Source organism: Manis javanica, chromosome 10, assembly GCF_040802235.1.
Source record: "Manis javanica isolate MJ-LG chromosome 10, MJ_LKY, whole genome shotgun sequence".
Classification (NCBI taxonomy): domain Eukaryota; kingdom Metazoa; phylum Chordata; class Mammalia; order Pholidota; family Manidae; genus Manis; species Manis javanica.
This window is the reverse complement of record NC_133165.1, coordinates 9,272,038-9,294,475: the sequence shown is the minus strand read 5'-3', so window position 1 is coordinate 9,294,475 and position 22,438 is coordinate 9,272,038. Positions and strand designations below refer to the sequence as shown.

General features: G+C 36.2%; 1 protein-coding gene across 2 annotated transcripts in view; it reads left to right on the top strand.

The window, feature by feature from the left end:
* Positions 1-21,873, top strand: part of GSPT1 (G1 to S phase transition 1) — a 34,055-nt gene extending 12,182 nt beyond the window's left edge. For both annotated transcript variants that reach the window (XM_073214765.1, XM_073214764.1), the window contains exons 4-15: positions 496-723; positions 1,757-1,790; positions 4,695-4,772; positions 6,414-6,594; positions 7,195-7,349; positions 8,089-8,229; positions 9,218-9,311; positions 10,158-10,238; positions 13,697-13,870; positions 15,051-15,140; positions 15,297-15,465; positions 17,169-21,873. In XM_073214765.1, the coding sequence (XP_073070866.1) occupies positions 496-723; positions 1,757-1,790; positions 4,695-4,772; positions 6,414-6,594; positions 7,195-7,349; positions 8,089-8,229; positions 9,218-9,311; positions 10,158-10,238; positions 13,697-13,870; positions 15,051-15,140; positions 15,297-15,465; positions 17,169-17,221 (1,478 nt within the window). In that variant the 3' untranslated portion in view covers positions 17,222-21,873. The remainder of the gene's footprint in view (positions 1-495; positions 724-1,756; positions 1,791-4,694; positions 4,773-6,413; positions 6,595-7,194; positions 7,350-8,088; positions 8,230-9,217; positions 9,312-10,157; positions 10,239-13,696; positions 13,871-15,050; positions 15,141-15,296; positions 15,466-17,168) is intronic.
* The last annotated feature ends 565 nt before the right edge of the window (positions 21,874-22,438 follow it).

Here is a 22,438-nt window from a genome sequence, read left to right as displayed (position 1 = left end):
TAGTTACACTTGTTCCATTTACTTTGTGAGAAATTCCTTCCTTTTTGTAACTTTCTTATTTATAAGACTTTTATATTTCCAAAAAGTTGATACCAAAGATATTACTTGTAGAGGGAAAAGAAAAGAGCCCCTAAATCCTGTGTTCTGGTTTTAAACTTTCCCTTGTTTCCACTGTCAGGGCATTTTGACGCTGGAGTTCCTGGGCTGTTACGGATGATACATCTCCTGTTCACGTTTTGTTTGTCCTTATGAAATGAAGCTTTGTACAAATAGCGACCTCTCGTAGTCTCTGAGTCAGCTCTGGCGTCGGCAGTGATGCCAGCTTGAAAGCCATGATCCATTTCTGTTGTGAGAGATACTTTCCTGTGTGTCACTAGACATTGGAAACTGGAACCAAATATGCAAAGTTCTATTTGTTGTTTGAAAGCATCTGTGTTTTAAAGTATAGACTCTAAATCTTTTACCAGAATACTGAGTTAAAATACCTTATTTCAGTAGAAAATGGGGAGACAGAAATGTCCCCAGAAGAATCATGGGAGCACAAAGAAGAAATCAGTGAAGCAGAGCCAGTGGGTGGCTCCTTGGGAGGTGGAAGGCCCCCAGAGGAAAGTGCCCAGGAGATGATGGAGGAGGAAGAGGAGATACCAAAACCCAAATCTGTGGTTGCACCGCCAGGTGCTCCTAAGAAGGAACATGTAAATGTAGTATTCATTGGGCATGTAGGTAAGTTGCGCTCACAGCAATAAGAAATGACCAGAGTTACTGTGTACAACAAACAGAACATCTTACTTGGCTACTTGGAGATGTTTAGTGAAACTGAATGGAATTGATCTAAATCTAAAATGTCTTGACTTTTAACTTGATTTTTTAGCTGGCAAAAAATTGCCAGCACTTTATTCTTGAAGGTTAGGCCGATTAACAGTTGTATAATGGAATAGAAGCTGGAAGAAAATAAGCTACGGTATATTTGTATGATGCATAATTGGTCTCTAGACCAGTGATGATGGCTCAGCATATTATGACATTTATTAATTAACCTTCTAGATAATGTGCCTATTTTTTTGTGTGAACTTCAGTTACTCTGTTAACTTTATAGGATTGACTTTACTACATAGTTTGATTTTATGTAATGTAAGAAATTAATTGGAGTGAGTTCTGGATGCTAGTCAGGTTGCTGGTTTAGCACAAAACAAAACCCTATTTTATTTATTCAGGTGTTCTCTGTCTGACTTACTCCCAAGATTGTGAAAGGAAAATACAGGATTATGTGTCCTTTTTTCTTCTCTTTGTCTCTGGCTTCCCCTCTTCTTCTTTTTCAGTAGCGAGGACCCTTTTGAAATTTGTAAAGGCACAGCTGTATCTGCTAAGAGTGAAAGGCAGGCTGGCCTCCTGAGTGGAGCTCTCAGTCCTGCTCTGCTCTTGCTGTCCACTGAGGCTCTGCTGGGGTGATTTATATGCTGTGGTTGCTGTGCTCTAAGCTAACGGTCAGGGAGGATCTGTCCAAAAATTCATTTCTTTATCAGTAAAGCAGTTCTCAGTCATTGTTGAGCTGCATGGGATCTTAGCAGCTTCATTTTACAAAGAAGAAGGTAACTAGTCAGAGCGTGTGCCCCAAATTCCTATCATTCCAGTTGCTGTTGCAAGATGTAATTATATCAGCTAAATGATGCCTTCAGTTGTTGGTGTATTTAATTGTTGGTATTTGGGGTTTTTGTCTTTTACACCTGGTTTACACATTGTTGATGATTACTTTTAGATGCTGGCAAGTCAACCATTGGAGGACAAATAATGTAAGTATTTTCTGTTAAATAATAGAGTGAATTTAATGGAATGTTTTGGGCATTGCAAACATTCACACAAAGGAGATAAAACAGGTTACCCCAACTTAAGAAAAATTAATAATAAAATGACATTACTTGTAGGGAAAGCTGATGTTAAGTAATTTTTGCAGTATGATTGTTGTTAATATTTTCTGATGGAATTTAGGTCTTCTCTAAAATCTTCTGTCATCACCACCAGGAACATAAATGTATTTATGAAAGCTGTCTTTTAGATTTTTCTATAAAAAGTAATATAGAATCTTAGATTATAGGAAATGTCAGGGTGCTTTGAATATAATTTTCTTGGGAGTAATGAAAAGCAGTTCTTGAATTACGTGCATGGGGAAAAGTTTTTTCTAATCCATCAACTCCTTAAATTTATAATCAAAGATAGGTGGTTGGCTAACATGCTGAGATTAGAAGATATGACAACACCATGGTTGACCTTCAGTAATGTATTCTAATATTGAAAATCTTCTTAATTAAAAGGCTTTTCTTTTTTTTAAAATTGAAGTATCATTGATATACAGTCTTTTAGTTTCAAATATACAGCACAGTGGTTCAATAGTTACACATATTATTAAATCCTCACCCCTCTAGTGTGATTACTGTTGATCAGTGTAGAAAAATGTTACATAATCATTGATTATGTTCTCCATGCTGTACTATTCTGACCAAATTATATTGTGATTGTGAATTATTGTGTCCTTTTATCCCCCTCAGCCTCTTTTCCCACCAGCTTGGTAACCGCTAGTGTCTTCTCAGTGTCTGAGTCTACTGCTATTTTGTTCCTTGTGTTTTGCTTTGTTTTTATATTCCACAAATAAGTGAAATCATACGGTATTTGTCTTTGGCTTGTTTCACTGAACATAATACCCTCTAGATCCATCCATGTTGTTGGAAATGGCAGTATTTCTTTTCTTTCTATGGCTGAATAATATTCCATTATGTATATGTACCACATCTTCTTTATCCAATAGATAAATTTATTTATCCTTTGTTCTATTTAAATTTATCTATCTTTTATTCTATTGATGGACACTTAGGTTGCTTCCGTACCTTGGTTATTGCAAATAGTGCAGCAATAAACATAAGGGTGCATATGTCTTTCCAAATCAGGGATTTATTTTTTGGGGGGGGGGGTAAATTACTGGGTCAAAAGGTATTTCTATTTTTAGTTTTTTGAGGAACCTCCATACTGTTTTCCACAGCAGTTGCACCAATTTACATTCCCACCAAAGTGTAGGAGGGTTCTCCTTTCTCCACATGCTCACCAGCATTTGTTATTTCTTGTTCTTCAGATAATGGCCATCCTGGCTGGTGTGAGGTGATACCTCATTGTGGTTTTAATTTGCATTTCCCTTATGATTAGTGATGTGGATCTTTGCATGCGCCTGTTGGTCCTTTGTATTTCTTCTTTGGAGAAGTGTCTGTTCATGTCCTACCCCAGTTTTTAATTGGGTTATTGTTTTTTGGGTGTTGAGGCATATGAGTTCTTCATATATTTTGGATGTTAACACTTTATCAGATGGGTCATTTACAAATATATTCTCCCCTACTGTAGGATAAGGCCTTTCATTTTTAATCCCTCCTAAATTAGACCCATTTCTTTAAACTATATCATCAGAGGATCCAGAGGGCATATGTTCATGGTTTTGCTTTAAATAATCTTAGTTGGTAACCTTGCCAGTTACTTGTGAAAATTTCCACAACAGACCCTAAAAGAAGCTATTAAAAAGGAATCTTTAACTAAGGCTCTATGGATGGACATGTTGGGCCCACTTGATGTATTTTAGAAGAATATATTTTTTGCTTATTGGCTGTAATTTTGGTTGACATTTTCCTGGGCTTCTGTGGTTGGTTGGAAGCATGCTCTGTAGATGACTACAGAGCACACATAGAGATGAAGGCCGGAATAGGAAGGCTTTGATTTGGATAGATTGAGTCAAGGGAATTGTTAATTGCTACTAAGGAATTATTTAAAAATTATAATCTCTTTTTGACAAATATTTATAAAATATTAAATATTGAAATGTATTAGACCTAATTTCTTGGACAACACTGTTGGAATTAATTTTGTTTAGTATTTACAGTTACTTTTTAAAAAATTTTTATTCTGAAATAATTTGACTTAGAGAAATGTTACAAAAACAGTATAGGCTTCCTATTTGTCTTTCATTCAGCATACCTTAATGTTAACATTAAGTAACTATAGTATAGTCATCAAAACTAGGAAGTTAACTTTGGTGCAATATTAACTAAACTATGTAGATCTGGCTTGAATTTCACCAGTTTCTCCACTAATGTAGTTTTTCTGTTCTAGAAGTGCACACTGCATTTAGCTGTTAAGTCTCCTTATTCTCCTCTAACTTGTGACATTTCCTCTGTCTTGTCTTTCACAACCATCATCATTTGAAGAGTGCTATTCAGTGGCTTTATATGTTCTTATATTGGGTTTGAGTGATGTTTTTTACAAATAAATTGAGTTTATAGATTTTGGGCAAAATATCACCAAAGATACATTGTGTTCTTATCAGAGCATTCGGTCAGGGGTACATAATGTCAGTATTCGGCATGTTTTGTTGATTACTGGTTATATTAGTCATGATTGCTTGGTTAAAGTGATGTCTGCCAGGATTCTCCACTGTAAAGTTATATTTTCCCTGTTATCCTGGGGAAGATAATTTGAAACTATGTAAATGTCTTTTCCACAGAAATTTTCCATGATTGCACCATCTACCCAGTGGTACCTTTACTTTAAAATAGCTGTTTCCTGGAATTGAAATTCCCTGCAAGGGCTTTAGGTTTCCTTAACTTCACTGAATAATTTGTGAGTAATTAAGTGTTTGCTTCTTTTTCTTTAAATGTTTTCAGGTATTTGACTGGAATGGTTGACAAAAGGACACTTGAGAAATATGAAAGAGAAGCTAAAGAGAAAAACAGAGAGACTTGGTATAGTAAACTTTTATGACAATGATAAATAACTTTTAGGGAAATGCTGCCTGCTAAATGCTCTTGCAGTCTACTAAGATGTAAGTTCATGAAGTCTAAAATTGTGTCGTAACAAAGGAAAAGCTTCCCTTCCCCTCAGAGCACACAGCAGATCAGTTCGTGATGACTTTATAACTTACACAGAGAAAATTTGGAAACATCCAAACATCCTGTTGAGTAATAGACTTGTTCGGTAAATTATAACGCACTCATTTAATTGGGTCATTACCTGACAACTGAATGCATTTATAGAATTTATAATAAGCAGTAGTAGAACTTAGATTGTAGTGGAATTCGGGGAGGAAGCAGGTGACATAATTGTACTTCAGATATGATCGTTAACTATGTAAATAGTGGGAAGAAGAAAAGCATATGGACAGAATTACAGTGGTTACCTCTGAGTGGTGAGAGAGAGGGTCAGCTTTATTCTTTCTAACCTTACTTAGTTTTCAAAAGTTAATAAGCTTTATCTGTTTAGGACATTGATAGTCTTTTTTTCCCCCCATTTATATTCTTCTGTATTAAGGGAAAAAATCATAGTCAATGTTATACTTAAAAAAATGATTATAAACTATGAACTACAGATAACAGTATAATCTCAGATAACACCCACTGGTATAAATGGTTTGAACTTAATAATAATTTTACATGGCAAAGAAGTCCTGAAACAGTTTTTAGAAAGTAACCTGTCTCCAAATGGCAGGTCAGTGGCCTTAACTTTTGAAAAATATTCCTTGGTCATTATTTGTATTATAATTGTGCCAGATGATTATAAAATGAAATATGTATGAATTTATTACTTAATTCTTGGTGATACTGGCACTGGTACCAAGTAGTCTTTCTGTGTATGTTTTCATGTCAGCTTGTTCTTGTATGTTTCTGTCAACTTGTTTCATAAGTAATGTTTGCTTATTCAAAAGTAGAGCTTTCCTATGAAACCTTTGATGTTCCTATGAAACACTTCCTATGAAGTGGCATAAAGCAAGGAAGCAATTAGCATTAATCTATATGGAAAAAGTTTTGAATGTTCCCTGACCTGAAAAAGAACCTCTTAGGCTTTTCTGATGGCTTAAGACACATCTTGTTAACTGATACACAAAATAAATTGCCATAAAGCAGAAGCTCACAGACACAGTTCAGAGCTGTGGTGGCTTGATGCGGACAGGCTGAGGGTGGTTTCTGGGGCAGGAGCTTGGCCGTGCCACTCGCTGCTCGGGGCACGTGCTGCCTCTGTGACGGCTCGCTGCAACACAAATGCCGAGCGTTATTTTCTCCTTTCATCTTTCTTAAAAGCAGAAGTCCTCTTCAGATTTCTTTTAGTTAGTGAGAAAGTACTAATCTAGGTCCCCTGTGAAAGTGAGGTGGCATAACACGAACTTTAAGAAAGCGGAGGATGGAATGTGGGTACATGTAACAGGTCCAAGGGTTTGAATCACAGTGATAGTGATAGAAGTTTTATTCCCTTAATTTGCATTTCTACCCAGTCTTGTTACGTGTTAGAACTGGACATAAAGCTGGATATCATCAGTTACACCTTTAGTGGTAGAAGAATGTCTTAAAAACTCTTGTGTTCTTACCAATATTACTTTAAAATTATTTCAGGTACTTGTCTTGGGCCTTAGACACAAATCAGGAAGAAAGAGACAAGGGTAAAACAGTAGAAGTGGGTCGTGCCTATTTTGAAACAGAAAAGAAGCATTTTACAATTCTAGATGCCCCTGGCCACAAGAGTTTTGTCCCAAATATGATTGGTGGCGCTTCTCAAGCTGATTTGGCTGTACTGGTAAGAAAGACATTTCCAATTCACCTGAGTATTTGTTAGCAGACCCACTTAAACTTTAAATATTTGAATTCACCTTCTAAAAACTAGAATTTACGTTGTGATGAACTATAATATACATAGTCACAATTTTCACTTTGGTTTCACTAATATGCTCAAAGAATCTTTATAATTTGATTTACCTATGAAATAATGTTTTGTCTTTTCTCTACCATTGCTATTATCTATTTCTGTGTCAGAACCGAGTGTGTACTAAATGCCAAGCTCACTCCATTTTGTACCCATTTAGTGTTCTGTGGGTAAAAAACCAAAAAAATAAATGCTCTGTTTAAGGCCTGCCATTTTGTTGGTGGTGGTGCTCTTACACTAAGTCACAGACATGTTTGGGTTATAAGATAAAAAGGTATCCTCGATTTTGGAAAATTGAGGGAACGTTTACCAAAATTATTAAACCATTAGGCATTGTAATGTTCAAAAGCATGTATAAGTCATTTGCTTCTGTTTTCTGGCAAAAAGCTTCTGAAAAACTGAAAGAAAAGATGTGTTACTGCTAGAAGGTACACCTCAACATATAAGAATAAACTATTTGACTTCCTGGGACAGGTGATCTCTGCCAGGAAAGGAGAGTTCGAAACTGGATTTGAAAAAGGAGGACAGACAAGAGAACATGCAATGTTGGCAAAAACAGCAGGTGTAAAACATTTAATTGTGCTTATTAATAAGATGGATGATCCAACAGTAAACTGGAGCAATGAGAGGTAAGCTTAGATGTCTTACTGGCTTTTTTGTAGACATGTAAATGGAATTAAGGATGGTTTTGTTATTGTATGCTTTTTCCTGCTGGGGATTTTCTAAACTTACTCTAATGATGAAACTGTCACTGGGCGGTGGATTATGGAATTCTCCGTTCCTCCAAAGGAAACAGTTCAGGTAAGACGTGACGGAGAGTTAAACACAGGAGTTTTTTCACTTAGCAAAGCGGAAGGGAATGTAAGTGTTAGAGAGGAGCGGGCTGACCCTGAGGGTCGGTAGCCACTGGGTTTTACATGGTGTAATTTATGGGGGTTTGTTTGGTTTCCTCCCTCCCATTTTGTCATTCTCACACCATCTTTTGGACCTGTCTTGCTTCCTCCCCTTGAGCCTCTTTGTGCAAAATTGTGTTCATCATTTTTTCCATGAGTGTCTAAGCCAAACCCACAGTGGGGCCAGAACTGTGGTGTGAATGATAGGGTGGCCTCACGGTCATCAGCAACAAGGTCTTCCTTAAAAGTGTGTATGTTCCAAATCAGGAAGGTCCCAGTACCCATATCTTTTGCTTATCAGTTTGTGTTGAACCCCAAAAGGGGTTGGTCGGAGGAAGACAGTGGTCTCTGGGCAGAGACTGGGTGGTCTGCCGCCCTCCTTTCTCCCCTCCTGCTCATGCCTGTCGTACCTACTCTAACAAAACTAGAGTTCAGTTGCTTTGTAGTATAATTGAGTTTTTATAAATATTCATAGATATGAAGAATGTAAAGAGAAACTAGTGCCATTTTTGAAAAAAGTTGGCTTCAATCCCAAAAAGGACATTCACTTTATGCCCTGCTCAGGACTGACTGGAGCGAATCTTAAGGAGCAATCAGATTTCTGTCCTTGGTACATGTGAGTAACCTTTTCATCATTTTTTAAAACGTTTATATCTTAATAAGTAAAATATTGACTGTAACTTTGGCTTTAAAAATACCATGACCTTTACCCACTTTTAATTGGGTTATCTATTTGTTACTGAGTTGGAATACAAGTCCTTTATTGTGTGCAAATATTTCCTTCCATTCTAAGATGCGTTCTCACTTTCTTGGTGGAATCCTTTGAAGCACAAAAGGTTTTAATTTTAATGAAGTCCAGTTTATATTTTTCTTTCACTGATGGTGCATTTGGTGCCATACCTTGGAAAACATTGCTTAACCTGGTCATGGAGAGTTAGGCCTACTGTTTTCTTCTGTTACAGTTTTAGCTTTTACATTTAGGTTTGTGTTTCATTTTTGTAAGGTAAAACAAAGTCTTAATTCCTTTAGGTTTGTAAGTTTTCAAATTGGGAGATGTGAATCTTTGAATTTTGTTGTTTTTTTCCTCCCAAGATTGTTTTGGCTACTAAGTGCCTTGAATTTCTGTGTGGACATTAGGATCAGCTTATCAATTTCTGCAAAAAGGCAGCTGGAATTTTAATAGGGATTGCATGGAATCTGTGGATCAGTTGGGAAGCATTGCTATCTTGCCACTATTGTCTTCCAATTCATAATATTGTAGTTTTAAAGGAGAAATTATTTTATAGAATCCTAATTTCAGAGCAGGAAAAGTCCATGAAATTTAATACAGTCATTTTATTATAACACATGGCTATTTACTATAAAATATTTTTCTAAATCTTAAAGTAAGTTTATGTGGAAGCCTTTTCATTATATTGAGCTATTTTATGTTTTTAGTTTCTGAGCAGTACATGAAATGAACTGGATGATAAATTGAGAAGAATACATGGTAGAACGAAAATATTCTTATAACAATGTTTTTTTAAATTAAGTTACAGTAGTGTAACTTCTTAATTTTTGATATTTATGTTGACTATGTGTAACGGATATTATTACATTCTCAGTGGATTACCATTTATTCCATATCTGGATAATTTGCCAAACTTCAATAGATCAGTTGATGGACCAATCAGGCTGCCTATTGTGGATAAGTACAAGGTAACCAAAATGTTCAAGAAATTGGGTTTTATGGAAGGTGAAGTAATTGTTTTATGTTTTGTTTTAAACTTTGTGAAACATTAATAACAATGTAACAGATGTCTCTTTTTTATCAACTATATATTTAGTGGTATAGGTAGACCCTAATTTAATCAACCAGCTTAGTTTATTTCAACTGTTTCTCTGAGGCAATGATTATTTTTTTAGAGAAACTCAAAAATGTGAAACTGGCGGGCTCAAAGGATTTGCACATTAAAGTTGCTGGATATTGACAAATGGCCTTCCAAAATACTTCACCAACATGTATTCCTCCCAGCGTGTACGAGTGCTGCTTCCACCAGAGCCTCACCAACACTGCATGTTCCTCTTTAAAAAAAAAATAAGCCTCATAATTTTTAGCTAGATTTTTAGCCTGACTTTTTAAGTTTTGCAATATCAATCTGTAAAGTTTTGCCTTCCTCAAATACTTCATTCTTTCATTACCTCCTCATGCAAAATTTCTTGAATAAGTATAGTTTTTCCGATTTTATACATGAGAAAACTAGGCTGAAAGATTGAGAGAATCTGAATTTGAGCAAATCAGATCAGATATAAACTTTTGTGCTGTCTTTTGCACCTTTTCTTTTAAAATCTTAGGCATAACTACTTATTAGAATTATAATTTTACATATGCTTATGATATAAATATTATGGAATATTTGCTACCTATTCTGTGTTTAAGATTAATCCTATGCATTCTACCACTTGAGCTAAAGATTCTCATTGTGAATAAGCTCTACAAGATTTCACGTTGGGTTTTTGTATAATAAAAGTCTGAAACTTGATTTTTTATTTTAAATTAAACAGGATATGGGCACTGTGGTCCTGGGAAAGCTGGAATCAGGATCTATTTGTAAAGGCCAACAGCTTGTAATGATGCCAAACAAGGTAAGAGTAAATAATACTCTTTCTCATTTAGATTTTCTCTTCAAAGTATTAGCAAGGAGCCAGAACTTTTTAAGAGCTTGGGGATTTCCATTAAAAACTTGACATTAATATAATGTAATCCTGGATTTTAACAGTTAAGTATAGCATTTAATACAGAATATATGTGATGGTATAGTTATTCAGTGACAAATGGGGAAAGGTCAGCATTAGCAACACATTAGAGCTAAGATGCCTCAGCAGGAGATTTTTAGCTCCATTCTCTTACAGGAAGTAAGCAGGGACCTGGAGTGGTTAAGTAAGTGACTTGCTTCTGTTACCACACTGGATTAAGTGAGACAGGGCTGAAAACTCAGGTTTAATCATGATATCATTGGCTCTTATTTTATTTATTTATTTTGAGTATGTAGCTATGCTGGGTACTAATGTGTTCAAGTAATGCTCCTAATTTGCTTTGAGAAGAGGATTTGCCTATATCATGAGTGGGTCTTTTCTTAACTCTTTCTATCTTATTGTAATTTCTTCATTATTGGAGAGGGTTTCATTAAAATACCCAGATCCCCACCAATATTTCCTTTGTGTTATTTCTAAGTGCTCCATCAGTGATAATTGCAGCTGACACGCTACCAAGAAACTGTCACAGTTTTCCAGAGAGGGCTTCTCTAACAAGTCAAAGATGTTTAGGTAGGAAGACAGACCTGAATCATCAGAGTCTGCAAACAGAGATTTTGTTAGACTTGAGAGAATCTCTTACCATGCTCATTCCAGGCATAGTGAATTAAAAAAAGGTATCCATTGTCAATGTAATGCTTAGGTGTAATTAGCAACTTGCAGATTATACTTTTTAGGTTTCTTGGTGCCTTATACATTGGAGGATGGAGTCTCCTATCATAGTCTCTTACTTTCTAAGGCAATTATCCCTGCTACTTGAAGGTCAGTGACAACTGAAGGAAAATAACAGTCAGGTAAAATCCTTGCTCAATTTTTTCTGTAGAGCAGTCACAGAAGTAGAGTTTGCTCATGGAGATAGAAGGTGGACTGGTGGTTGCCAGGGGCTGGGGGAGGAAGAATGGGAAGGAACTGCTTAATGGACATAGGGTTGTGGGGTGGTGATGTTTGGGAGCTAGGTACCAGGTATAGTTGTACAACATTATGAATGGAATAGATGCCGCTGAAGTGTACAATGTAAAAGGGATTTAAAAAGTAAATTTTTTTGAGTATATACTACAACAGAATGAAACGTACAATTCACTGTGTGCTTGTATCCTTAGTGCCAGGCTGTTGCTGTAGGTGAGGGGCCTTAATATGTGAGTTACAGATTCTCTGTAGAAGTAATCCCTTATGCTAATTACTGGGCAGGTCCATGTAACATATCCCAGAGTTGCTAGGCAGACCTTAAAAACTCACTGCATTTTAGTCATCTTGACGCCCACTGGAAAAATAGTTAAATATTTTAAAAGACACAGATGCCAGACTATTTTATATTAAAAACAGCTAATGGGTAGGCAACCTATGGAATGGCAAAATACAATTACATACCATAAATCTGATAAGAGGTTAATAACCAAAATACATAAAAAATTCCTGCAACTCAAAAACAAAACAAAAAAATAACCTGACTGGAAAATGAGCAAAGGGCTTGATTTCTCCAAAGAGATTTGGCCAATAAGCACAAGAAAATGCGTTCAGTATCACTGGTCATTGGGGAAATGCAGACCAGGAGCACAGGAAGGCACCACCTCACAGCCATCAGGAGAGCTATGACCAAAAAACAGAAAATAACAAATGTTGTCAAGGATGTGGAGAAATTGGAACACTGTGCACTCTCAGTGGGAATGTAAAATTGTGCAGCTGCTAAGGAATATGTAATGGTATTTCCTCAAACAAAGAATAAAATCCTAAAATCCAGCATTTCCACTTCTGCATATATACCCAAAATCATTGAATACCGAGCTTCAGGAACCTTTGTTCACAGCAGCAGCATTCGCAGTAGCTAAGACATGGAAGCAACCTGTCATGTCCACTGATGGATGAGTGGATGAACAAAATGTGGTGTACATATAACAGTGGGATTATTTGGCGTAAAGGGGAGAGAAATTCTGATACACTACAACAAGGACGAACCTTGAAGGCATTATGCTAAGTCAAATAAGCTAGTCACAAAAAGATAAATAGCGTATGTTTCAACTTCTATAAGGTACTTAGAGCAGGCAAAATCCTTAATACCTTTCATAAACTAAGAGAATTTGCTGGTCTCAATCTTAATTTTTTTGTGACTGGATTAATTTACAGATTAGACTAGCTGTATTGTGTTTAGCTATAAATACCGTATTTGTGGAGAGGGATTGTTACACTGGATTATTTGGGCAAAAACTAGTAAACAAGTAAACTTGTTAAGTAGATGGTGGAACTGCTAGTTTCTACCCTTTTATCCTGTTACTGTAAAGAATTTAGCTAACAAACATGGTTGTATTTCAGTACTAGGAATGAATTTCTAAAGTTAGGTATACATAATGTATAAACTGTCTTTGGGAAAGAAAAAAATTATGTAGGGACAGAGGAAAAATGCTACTACAGCTTAGCAAGTGACTAGAATTCTGGAGTGGAGTGTCATTCTGGATTCTCCATTGTTTATCTACCATCATGAGATAGTTTATTTCCTCTTAAGGGTGGTATTTTCTGGTTTGTGTTTCACAAATATGAATTATGTCCAAGGGCAGAAATGGAGTAAAAATACGGAAATAATTGTGGGTATTGATGTTAACATTTTTTTCTCATTTGTATGTTCTTTTCTTAAAAATTACTGCGGTAAAAGACAGGTAAATTTTACCATTAGTGCCATTTAGTACATTCATAGGATTGTGCTGCCATCACTCGTCTCCGGCTCTGGGACATTTTCATCCCCCCAACAGCAACCCCTGTGCCCGTGAAACAGCTGATGCTCTTAAAGCTTAGTTGTTCAGATAGCTTTTGAGAAGTGTAGTCTTCACATATTTGGTGGTTGATAGGTAATGAAGGTTTGTCTGTGAAAGCCTAGAATTTAATAATCATAAAAATTAGGCCCATAAAATTAAAGTCCAAATGTTAGATTTAATGTTTTGATTTTGAAAAAGTAAAAAAGGCAAATGCTAGTTTATACTGTTCCTATTTGGAGATTATTAGGATGTGATATTAAAAAGACGACAAACTAATATTTTAATTGGCAGTTCTTCTGGGGCATGATTTTTGTTAAGTTCACATCATATAAATGTAATAAACTTTTGATTTTAGAGAAGTATTTTGGCTAATCAACAATCACAGAAAAATGTGCCTTGCAAGTCTTCCCTTGGCTAATTTTAATCTGTACCCTTTTTCTGTGGTAAACTATAACCACGGGTGTCAGACCTTGAGCAGTCAGATCATTCTGCATTCTGCCGTGAATGCGTCAGAAAGCCTCTAATTCTGTTTGATTTGTTTTTAAGCATAACGTGGAAGTTCTTGGAATCCTTTCTGATGATGTAGAAACTGATTCTGTAGCCCCAGGTGAAAACCTCAAAATCAGACTGAAAGGAATTGAAGAGGAGGAGATTCTTCCAGGATTCATACTTTGTGATCCTAATAATCTTTGTCATTCTGGACGCACATTTGATGCCCAGGTACGCAGTTATTGTAGCTGTCCTAGTGGTCTTCACTGTCTTTGTGAAATTAGAACTTAAATGCCCTTTGTCCTGATAAAATTGGTGACATGCCATGTGTGTAGAAGGGGAACTGAAATATAATAAATCATAAATATATTACAACAGCCATGATGTAGATCTCACACACATGAGGTCTTCAAGATGGCACAAGTTCTAAGTTCCTTTTTATTTCTGATCTCCTGTTGATAAAGTACATTATTACTTATGTTTTGCCCAAAGTAGCTTTCAATTTGAGTAGAGCACACCTTGGAAATCATAATTTACCTGGCTGTTCAGAGCAGTTGAAAGTATCCAGACAGGAAATCACCCAACAATTTCTCCATGTTAATAGCACCCTGTCCTCCCCAGGAGAATGACTAAATGATGTACCTTATAGGAAGTTTGAGTTGTGTTGCAAGTATGACTAATCAGGTTAGATTCTGGTGCCAGATACAAGGTTTTTACTGGACTTTGATATTGAGAATTTGAATATATGATCATTTCACATCTAAGTAGAAAAAAAAAAGCATGTGAATAGCAGTGATTGACTTAATGTCAGGGGGCCGGGTGAGCAAGTGGATGGATAGAAGAGAGGGTTCCCAGAGGAAAGTTGGCCAATGTTTTTTTTTTTTAAATTAAAGTATCATTGATATACAGTCTTGTGAAGGTTTCAGATGAACAACATTGTGGTTTCAACATTCACTGATACTATCTAGTACTCACTCCCCCCCATTGCAGTAACTGTCCATCAGTGTGTAGTGAGATGCTGTAGGGTCAGTACTTGTCTTCTCCGTGCTGTTCTGCCTTCCCCGTGACCTAACTATATTGTGAGTGCTAATTATAGGCCCCTTGATCCCCTTCTCCCTCCCTCCCCTTCCACGCTCCCCAAACCCTTCCTTTGGTAACTGCTAGTGCCTTCTTGGAGTCTGTGAGTCTGGCCTGCTATGTTTTTAAAGCTTGACTGGGCACTAGTCAGTAGGGTGAGGATATCAGAGCTTATGCTTGATCAGGCAACCTGATCCTTCCTTTCTAGCACAAACATAACTTAGGTTGGTGTCCTGAGATGGTGAGTAACACATTCTTGTGGTACCATATGGCACTTTAGAACATTGCTTTTTTACCCCAGGGATAAAATGTGATCTGTTTGTTTGTTTGACAGATAGTGATTATAGAGCACAAATCCATTATCTGCCCAGGTTATAATGCGGTGCTGCACATTCATACCTGTATTGAGGAAGTCGAAATAACAGTGAGTTTTAAGATAATTGAGGTTTTTGTGTGTTTAAGACCTTTTCATCTTGGTAATCTCTGATCAGCAGGTGTGATGTACTCTTATTTGCACCTGTTCTTATTTTAAAAATTCTTTAATTTGGCATTATTTTGATATCCTTTTTTTCTTGGATAGGCCTTAATCTGTTTGGTAGACAAAAAATCAGGAGAAAAAAGTAAGACTCGACCTCGTTTTGTGAAACAAGATCAAGTGTGCATTGCTCGCTTACGGACAGCAGGAACCATCTGCCTTGAGACCTTTAAAGACTTCCCTCAGATGGGCCGTTTTACCTTAAGAGATGAGGGTAAGCCTTTAAATTGACGTCTGGTCGTGTATCTGAGATGCATAGCCTTGGAAACCTTTATGCAAGCACACTACAAGTTTATAGAAAACTTCAGTCATAGAATGTTTGAGTTGAATGAATTGAACAGCTGACAGAATTGACTGAATTTTAGCAGTAATGCTCTAGTGCATTACTTAATGCATGTTAAGCGAAGAATCTTAATTTTTATATTTTGCAAGTAGTGGGTCTTGAGTCATTTTGTTTACTAAAGATACTTCTATGGTGAAATCCTTTGTATTATGTGTGATTAAAGTCCCTCTTGAAGGGCTTAAACCCGTAGAGCAAGTTTTTGCTACACAAGCCTCTGAGGGTAAGCATCTTATCATTTTTGTGGTCAGAAAATTGTTTTAAATATGATCAACATTCACTATCCTTACATTGTGGTAGTGGGTAAAAGGGATACATAGGTTGATGGTCTTTGAACACTTAATTTTCTCAGAGGTTTGACATTCATATTCTTTTCTGTGTCCATTTTTGCCTACCTCTGAGTGAATCTGAACAGCTGTATTTTCCTATTTGCAGCTATGAAATTCTTTGATATCATGAAAACAAATGACTGATTTCCATGGATTGTTAATATCTGTAACTTAGGTAACTATTTTAAGACTGTAGAAAACTTCACATAAAAATTTTATGGTTCAGTTGAAATACAGAATAGTCAGTCACGTGATCCAATTTCAATCAGCAAAAACTGTATCGTACACCTGCTGCATGTCAGGACCTGTGCTCAGCACTGGGAACGTAACGGTGAATATGGTCCCCAAACCTCACTTCAGAGAAAATCTGTGTAAAGACAGTAATTTATTTTACTTTGAAATCCTTAAAACTCTTCTTAGTGATAGTGCAACTGATTTTTGGGTGTGTCCTACCAATATAACAAAATGAGAATTTTAGTTGCCAGTTATAATCTGATAAAATCAGGCAGACAGAAAAAATTTTAATAAGAATTTTTAACCCTGAATTATTTTTTTCCTAAAGAATAGCTTGGCTTTTAGATTTTTCGCATGACCTAATGTGTTTTATAGCTCTTAAAGTAAGATTGAGAGCCTTTTTTAACAGTTTTATTGAGGTAATTTGAAATTTGACCTGTTATAAGTGTATAATTCAATGAATTTCAGTATGTTTACAGTGTACAGTCACCCCATTGTAATTTTAGGGCACTTAGAACATCTAAAAAGAAACCGTATGCATGTTTACAATCACTCCCTATTCCTGCCCCTAGCCCTGGGCAATCACAGATCTACTTTTTCTCTTTGCCTTTTTTGGACATGGCATATAAACAGAATCCCACAATTTGTGGTCTTTAGTATTTAATTTATTTCACTCAGCATTTTTTTGAGGTTCAACCATGTTGTACATGTATTATATATATGCATTCCTTTTTATTGACAAACAGTATTCCAGTGCATGGATATTCCACATTTTACTTGCCCAAGCATAGGTTTTTGATGCAGGATATCATATCTTTTCAGTGCCCCATCCACTCACCCACTTACCTAAACTGTCTAGTCAGAAATCATGCCTTTGGTGGTAAAGCCAGTTAATTAGTAAATTATGTTAAGAAAAATATTTTTATGATTTAAAAAATAAGCTTTAATACCTTACTTTAGTCTTGTTGTTAACTACTGAAAAGGTTTTGTTTTGCTTTGAAATCTCATTTCTAGGTAAGACCATTGCAATTGGAAAAGTTCTGAAACTGGTTCCAGAGAAAGACTAAGCATTTTCTTGATGACCCTGCCCAATACTGTGAGGAAATTGACTGCAAAAGCTACTTCACATCGCCTTCTCTTATTTTCTGCCCACTGACAAACCTCTCCCCATATTTTGCAAAGACAAAATTCACAGCAAAAGTCCACATTATGTCAGCTTTCTCATATTGAGAGCTCTGCTATGCCACTGTTGAGTTTTCCCAAGATTTTTTCTTCCCCTCTCAAACTCTGCTTCCAGACAGATTTGGCAATAGCTTTGTAAGTGATGTGGACATAATTGCCTACAATAATGAAAATTCACAGAAATTTTTTATTTTTCATTTTCCCCTTAAGCATACTCAGCCTTTTTCTCCCCCAGGCAGATCATTCTGAGTGCGCAAGTGTTTGTGCACATGTTACAAAGACAACTACCACGTTAATAAAATAATCAATTTGAAATCCTTTTCGGTATTTCCTTTTGAATAATATTTTTAAACTGGATGTAACATTGTTGCATTAGCTTTTTAACTTTACCAAGTAATTGAATACATTTTATTACTTGGACTTTTCTAGAACTCTTTCCCTACCCACTACTTTAAAAGGAGGTATGTACAATGTTCAAGTTTGTATTAAAGGAAAGAATTAGTTTGACCCCTTCTTTTGATGGTTAATGCATCCATACAGTTAAATACCTTTATGTAGTTGTGACACTGCTGTATTGGGTCTGCCAGTTATTTTCTGCCAATTTATATTTTGACATGATTTCTTAAACGCAGTAAGTTCCAAAATAAACAGCATACTATAGTTTTTATAAGTAAAGCATAACAAAATTGTACCCTTACAGAAAACTCCATCAACTTGTTAATTTAGTGGCATTCACAATAAAGAAAGCATGTTGAGACCTGGCAAAAATGCCTTATTTAATATTTATAAGAGCTGCATGCCTCTACTATAAAAACCGTACCAATTGCAAGTGCCAGTTTTACAATTACTTAGTTTACTATTTTATCAGTAATTGTAAAAATTGAATGATCCTTTCTGGTAAAAGCTTAATCTCATCCAGCAACTAAATGAACACATTTTTAGAATCATCAGAATCTGCACAAACAGAGATACCTAGAATCAAGCACAGTGTAAGTTTTTCTCAATTATCTGAAATTGACTGTTTTCTTAAATATAAAGCTGAAATTTGCTAAACTATGATTTGGATCACCCACAATGGAGTGTTGCAGTGGTTTTTATATTGAAGGCTAACTTTCTGCTCTAACTATCATGACTTTGAAATTTTTAAATAAGAATAAATGGGAAATGAAAGAGACAATTTCTGGGTTTATTGCAAGTCCCCTTGAATTTGAGTGTTGCCATTTTATTAAAGACTTAGCCTCTTTCAGATGGTAGTTTATCTCTAAATAAGATAATTTGTAATTGTATATTTAATTACACATCCCTTCCCTGTAATCTTCCTCCTCAGAAAAGGAAAGCCTAGTTCGACTGTATTTCCAGTCACAACACATAAAATTTAATCCAATTCTGTTTTCATAACTATAGAATTACTATTCATTTCACAAATGAAGCTGCATCTCATGGACAGAGCAAAGTTATTGTCCTGCAACTTCCTATAACTATACTTATGCTATTGAATTGCATGAAATTTAAATAAATTTTATTTATGCCTGCAAATCTTTGGGCTTTAATTTTTCTGGGAAATAATGAGAGCTTTAATGAGTATATAATAAACTCTTTTTGTACTTCCAAGTTAATAAGATACTAGCAATTGCTTGGATTTTAATGAATCTTTAGAAGGAAGCTCAAGAGACCTTGAAATTATTTCAAATGATAGATTTCCATTTTTAAATTGAGCTCGCTTTTAAAAAGCAGTAGGTTTGCTATTAAAAACATTTACACTTCTAGAATACTATGTGCATGTTGCCAAGACTTTTAACAACATGGGTATCAACTGTGAATGGCCCTGGCCTACCTCTAAAAAAAATAAGAAATATAACTTTCATTATGAAATAAAACATTTCATTTGGATTTTTGCACATTTGTGCATATAATTGGGTTATTTAGAAGAAACTTCATTTCTAAAGCGACACCACGTTTTATGGGCCTTGAAATTCTTTGGGAAGTATTCTCACTTAAAGTTGATGCATTTTTAAACTCCTAGTTACACTGGCTAGTTTTCTGAAGGAGGAAATAAAATGTCTGGAGTGAACTGGAGGAATAAAATGTCTGGCAGTGTGTGATGTTGGACCTTTAAAAAGCAATACAGTCTCCTAGGTTGTCATTTTGTCTTCTGCAAGTGCAAGAATGTTTATATGTTAACAGTACAAAAAATAGGGTAAGTGGCTGCGGATTTAGGATATTACAGACTATAAACATGCTTTCTCTATAGCATAGATACATTAGAAACAATTTTCTTTTATCTTTTTAATGTTGTTTATATAACTTTCATGCTAGATTATTTAATTATAGCTCTTTAACTGAATTAAAGAGAAGATACTGAATTAAACATCTTAGTAATTGCCTTCTTAAATCCTTATTTCTTACTGTGGGAAAGGGGGAGATAATTGTATCTGTTTCTTGTTTTTAATTTGCAAAAGGACTTTACCAGTGAAAATCTATGTCGAATTCAAACCAAGAGTTGGACTAAGTATGTATTGCCATGAAATTAAATGACAAATAGTAAAGTGTTGTTGAATCACTAAGCCCATGTATATTTCTTTGTTTTGAAAATCTTGAAAAATGTGGTAATTGAATGTAAAGAGTTTGTAAATTGTAAAAGAGTGCAGGTTGTTCATTGTAATAAGATCATTCATACTTGCCTGCTAGTTACATAAACTACAAGAACTGCTCTTAGGATGTGGGGTGGACTTGGAACACCATGCATCAGAACAGTTTCCAGCACGCTCTCAGCTGAAGCGCTGCAGACGTGGTGGGTCATACTTTCAGTCAGATGTAGTCTTGCAGTCCAAGAAAATGGATCCATACTCAAAAACTGCTTCCATGATAAACTTCTGAAAAAAATCAGCTGAACTCCCCGGCAATCTTCAAGAGCACTAGTTACGACTCTCAATTACTCTGTGCTCTTTGCTGACTGTTCCACGTGACAGCACTCTAGCACCTTTCCTCACTGGCATGGACCTCCTCATGGGCTGCTGTTTCATGGATGACAGACACCTCCATTGCTTTAGGTAGGAATGTGAGGTGATTGAGGGACAAATAAACAGTTTTTATTACAGCTCTTAACATCAGGCAACTTCAAACCTTTTAAAAAACCCTTTGTGAAAATTTCTGTCACAACACTAGAGCTCTGATTTAAGTTTAGGATTAAATGTTATGTTCAGTGTTGGCTTACCTTACCAGGATAAACTGTGCCATTAATCCTCTCACAGACATTGGTAAGGTAGATAGCATTCAAGAGAATTTAGGGAATGATTTTGTCTCCAAATAATATGGCTTATATTTGTTCCAGCTAATTTTTCAGTGAATCTAGCAGATGTCATCTAATGCATTCATGACCTTGTCTCTTTAGCAAACTTGCCATGGCAGCAACTTATTAAGTCAATAAATGTAACTACACATGCACAACTCAGAAGACTTACTAGGTTTAAGTTTAGGCAGTCAGCTGGTTATATTCAATTTCATAGTAATCGGAATAGGAGGTGTATTTATTTTCCTGTGGTAGTTGAGTGGATTCCAACTGAACCAATTTACTGCCAGAATTCACATAGGGTAGATTTGGTTCAATTTGTGATGGTTTTGGCTCTAGGATACTAATTTTTAGTATCCTAGGACATACTGAGTCTTCCCTTCAATAAGTACACTGTTCACATACCTCTAATCCTATGCTTCCTTGAAAATAATATGCTAGTCAAGTTGTTCACTAAGGAATGTTAAAGGGCCTGGAGGTGTGGGAGTGGGAATTACAATTTCTGTGTTCTTGAATATATGGAAAAAGCAGACAGGCATTGTGTCTGATGAGGCAGAAAATGAGGACGTAGGCAACCCTCGGAATGGTAATTGTCTTCCCTGCCTTGCCACACATGCCACTGTGCCCTTGAAACGGAACCTCAGGTTTATGGACAGAAAGGTAGAGTGACATTTTGTGCTTCCTGAGGTTCTCCTCTGCCAGGCATATTGGCTTGGTGCTTCAGCTATCAGCCCAAGTCCCTGCTACCGCCTTTCCTGCTGCCTGGGAAGAACTGTGCTAGAGCTCCTGCACCCCTCAGGTGACCAGCCACGTGCAACAGGTGACAAGTGAAGTCTGAACCTGAAGGTCTGTGTTCTGGAGACTTGTTGGGCTCTCAGAAATTGACTCACGTCTTGGCTAATGTTTCTTCTGTTCGAAACGAAATGTGGATCTCTCTCAGGCCAGGACTTCATGACTAGCTTTCACTAGACAGCATAGGTTAAATTCCCAGCTCTCTTTTTTAAAAAAGGGAACTGATGAGGTTTGCTGTTTAACCTAATTCCAAAGCATGGCAAAATTCTCTAGGTAGGAATCACAAGAATCCAAGCTAAAGCCACCTTTTAGGATTTGTAGCTACCTACTTTTCTGTGCCTGACTTGGTGCCTGTGGGAGGATTAAGCCCTTAGTCTGCTCTTGTAATTACTCAAATGACTGAAGTTAAAAAAAATTGCTTTTGTAATAATAAAAACTGTCATCTTTCCTTTTGAAGGATTTGTCTGTCTGTTTATAGTCACCTGTATTGTATCATACCCTGGGTATATCTGTACATTTTTTTGTACAATTCTTTGTTTTTGGAACCATCTACCATATTTGTTGGGTGGATCTAAAAAGCTCTGTCACATAAGTTTACAAACGTGGCCTGCTTGCATATGGTATGCAAGGCCTTTGGTGTACATGACTGATTTCAACAAAACAGCAGCCCTAAAGTAAGTTAGATGCCTAATAATAACGCTATCAGTGTGGTTTTATGTGAACAGAGTTGGGGAAACGATTCTGTCAGAAGCATGAATCTCTCAAGATTTTTAATAATAAAATAGTACTTGCCTGTGCAAGAGCAAGAAGACATTAACAGTAAATGCAGCACACACTGGTCAGCGGAACAGCAGCAAGGCATTCCTGTACACTCAGTATGTTCTGTGTGTTGGAATGAGTTCTTGCCGAAGCTGCCTGTAGGTGGAAGGAGTCATTTCTAGGCTTTGGCAATCCATCTCTAGTTGTATGGCATCGAATGAGTCTTAGCGTAAATAGAACTTGTGTGCAAGCTTACTACCAA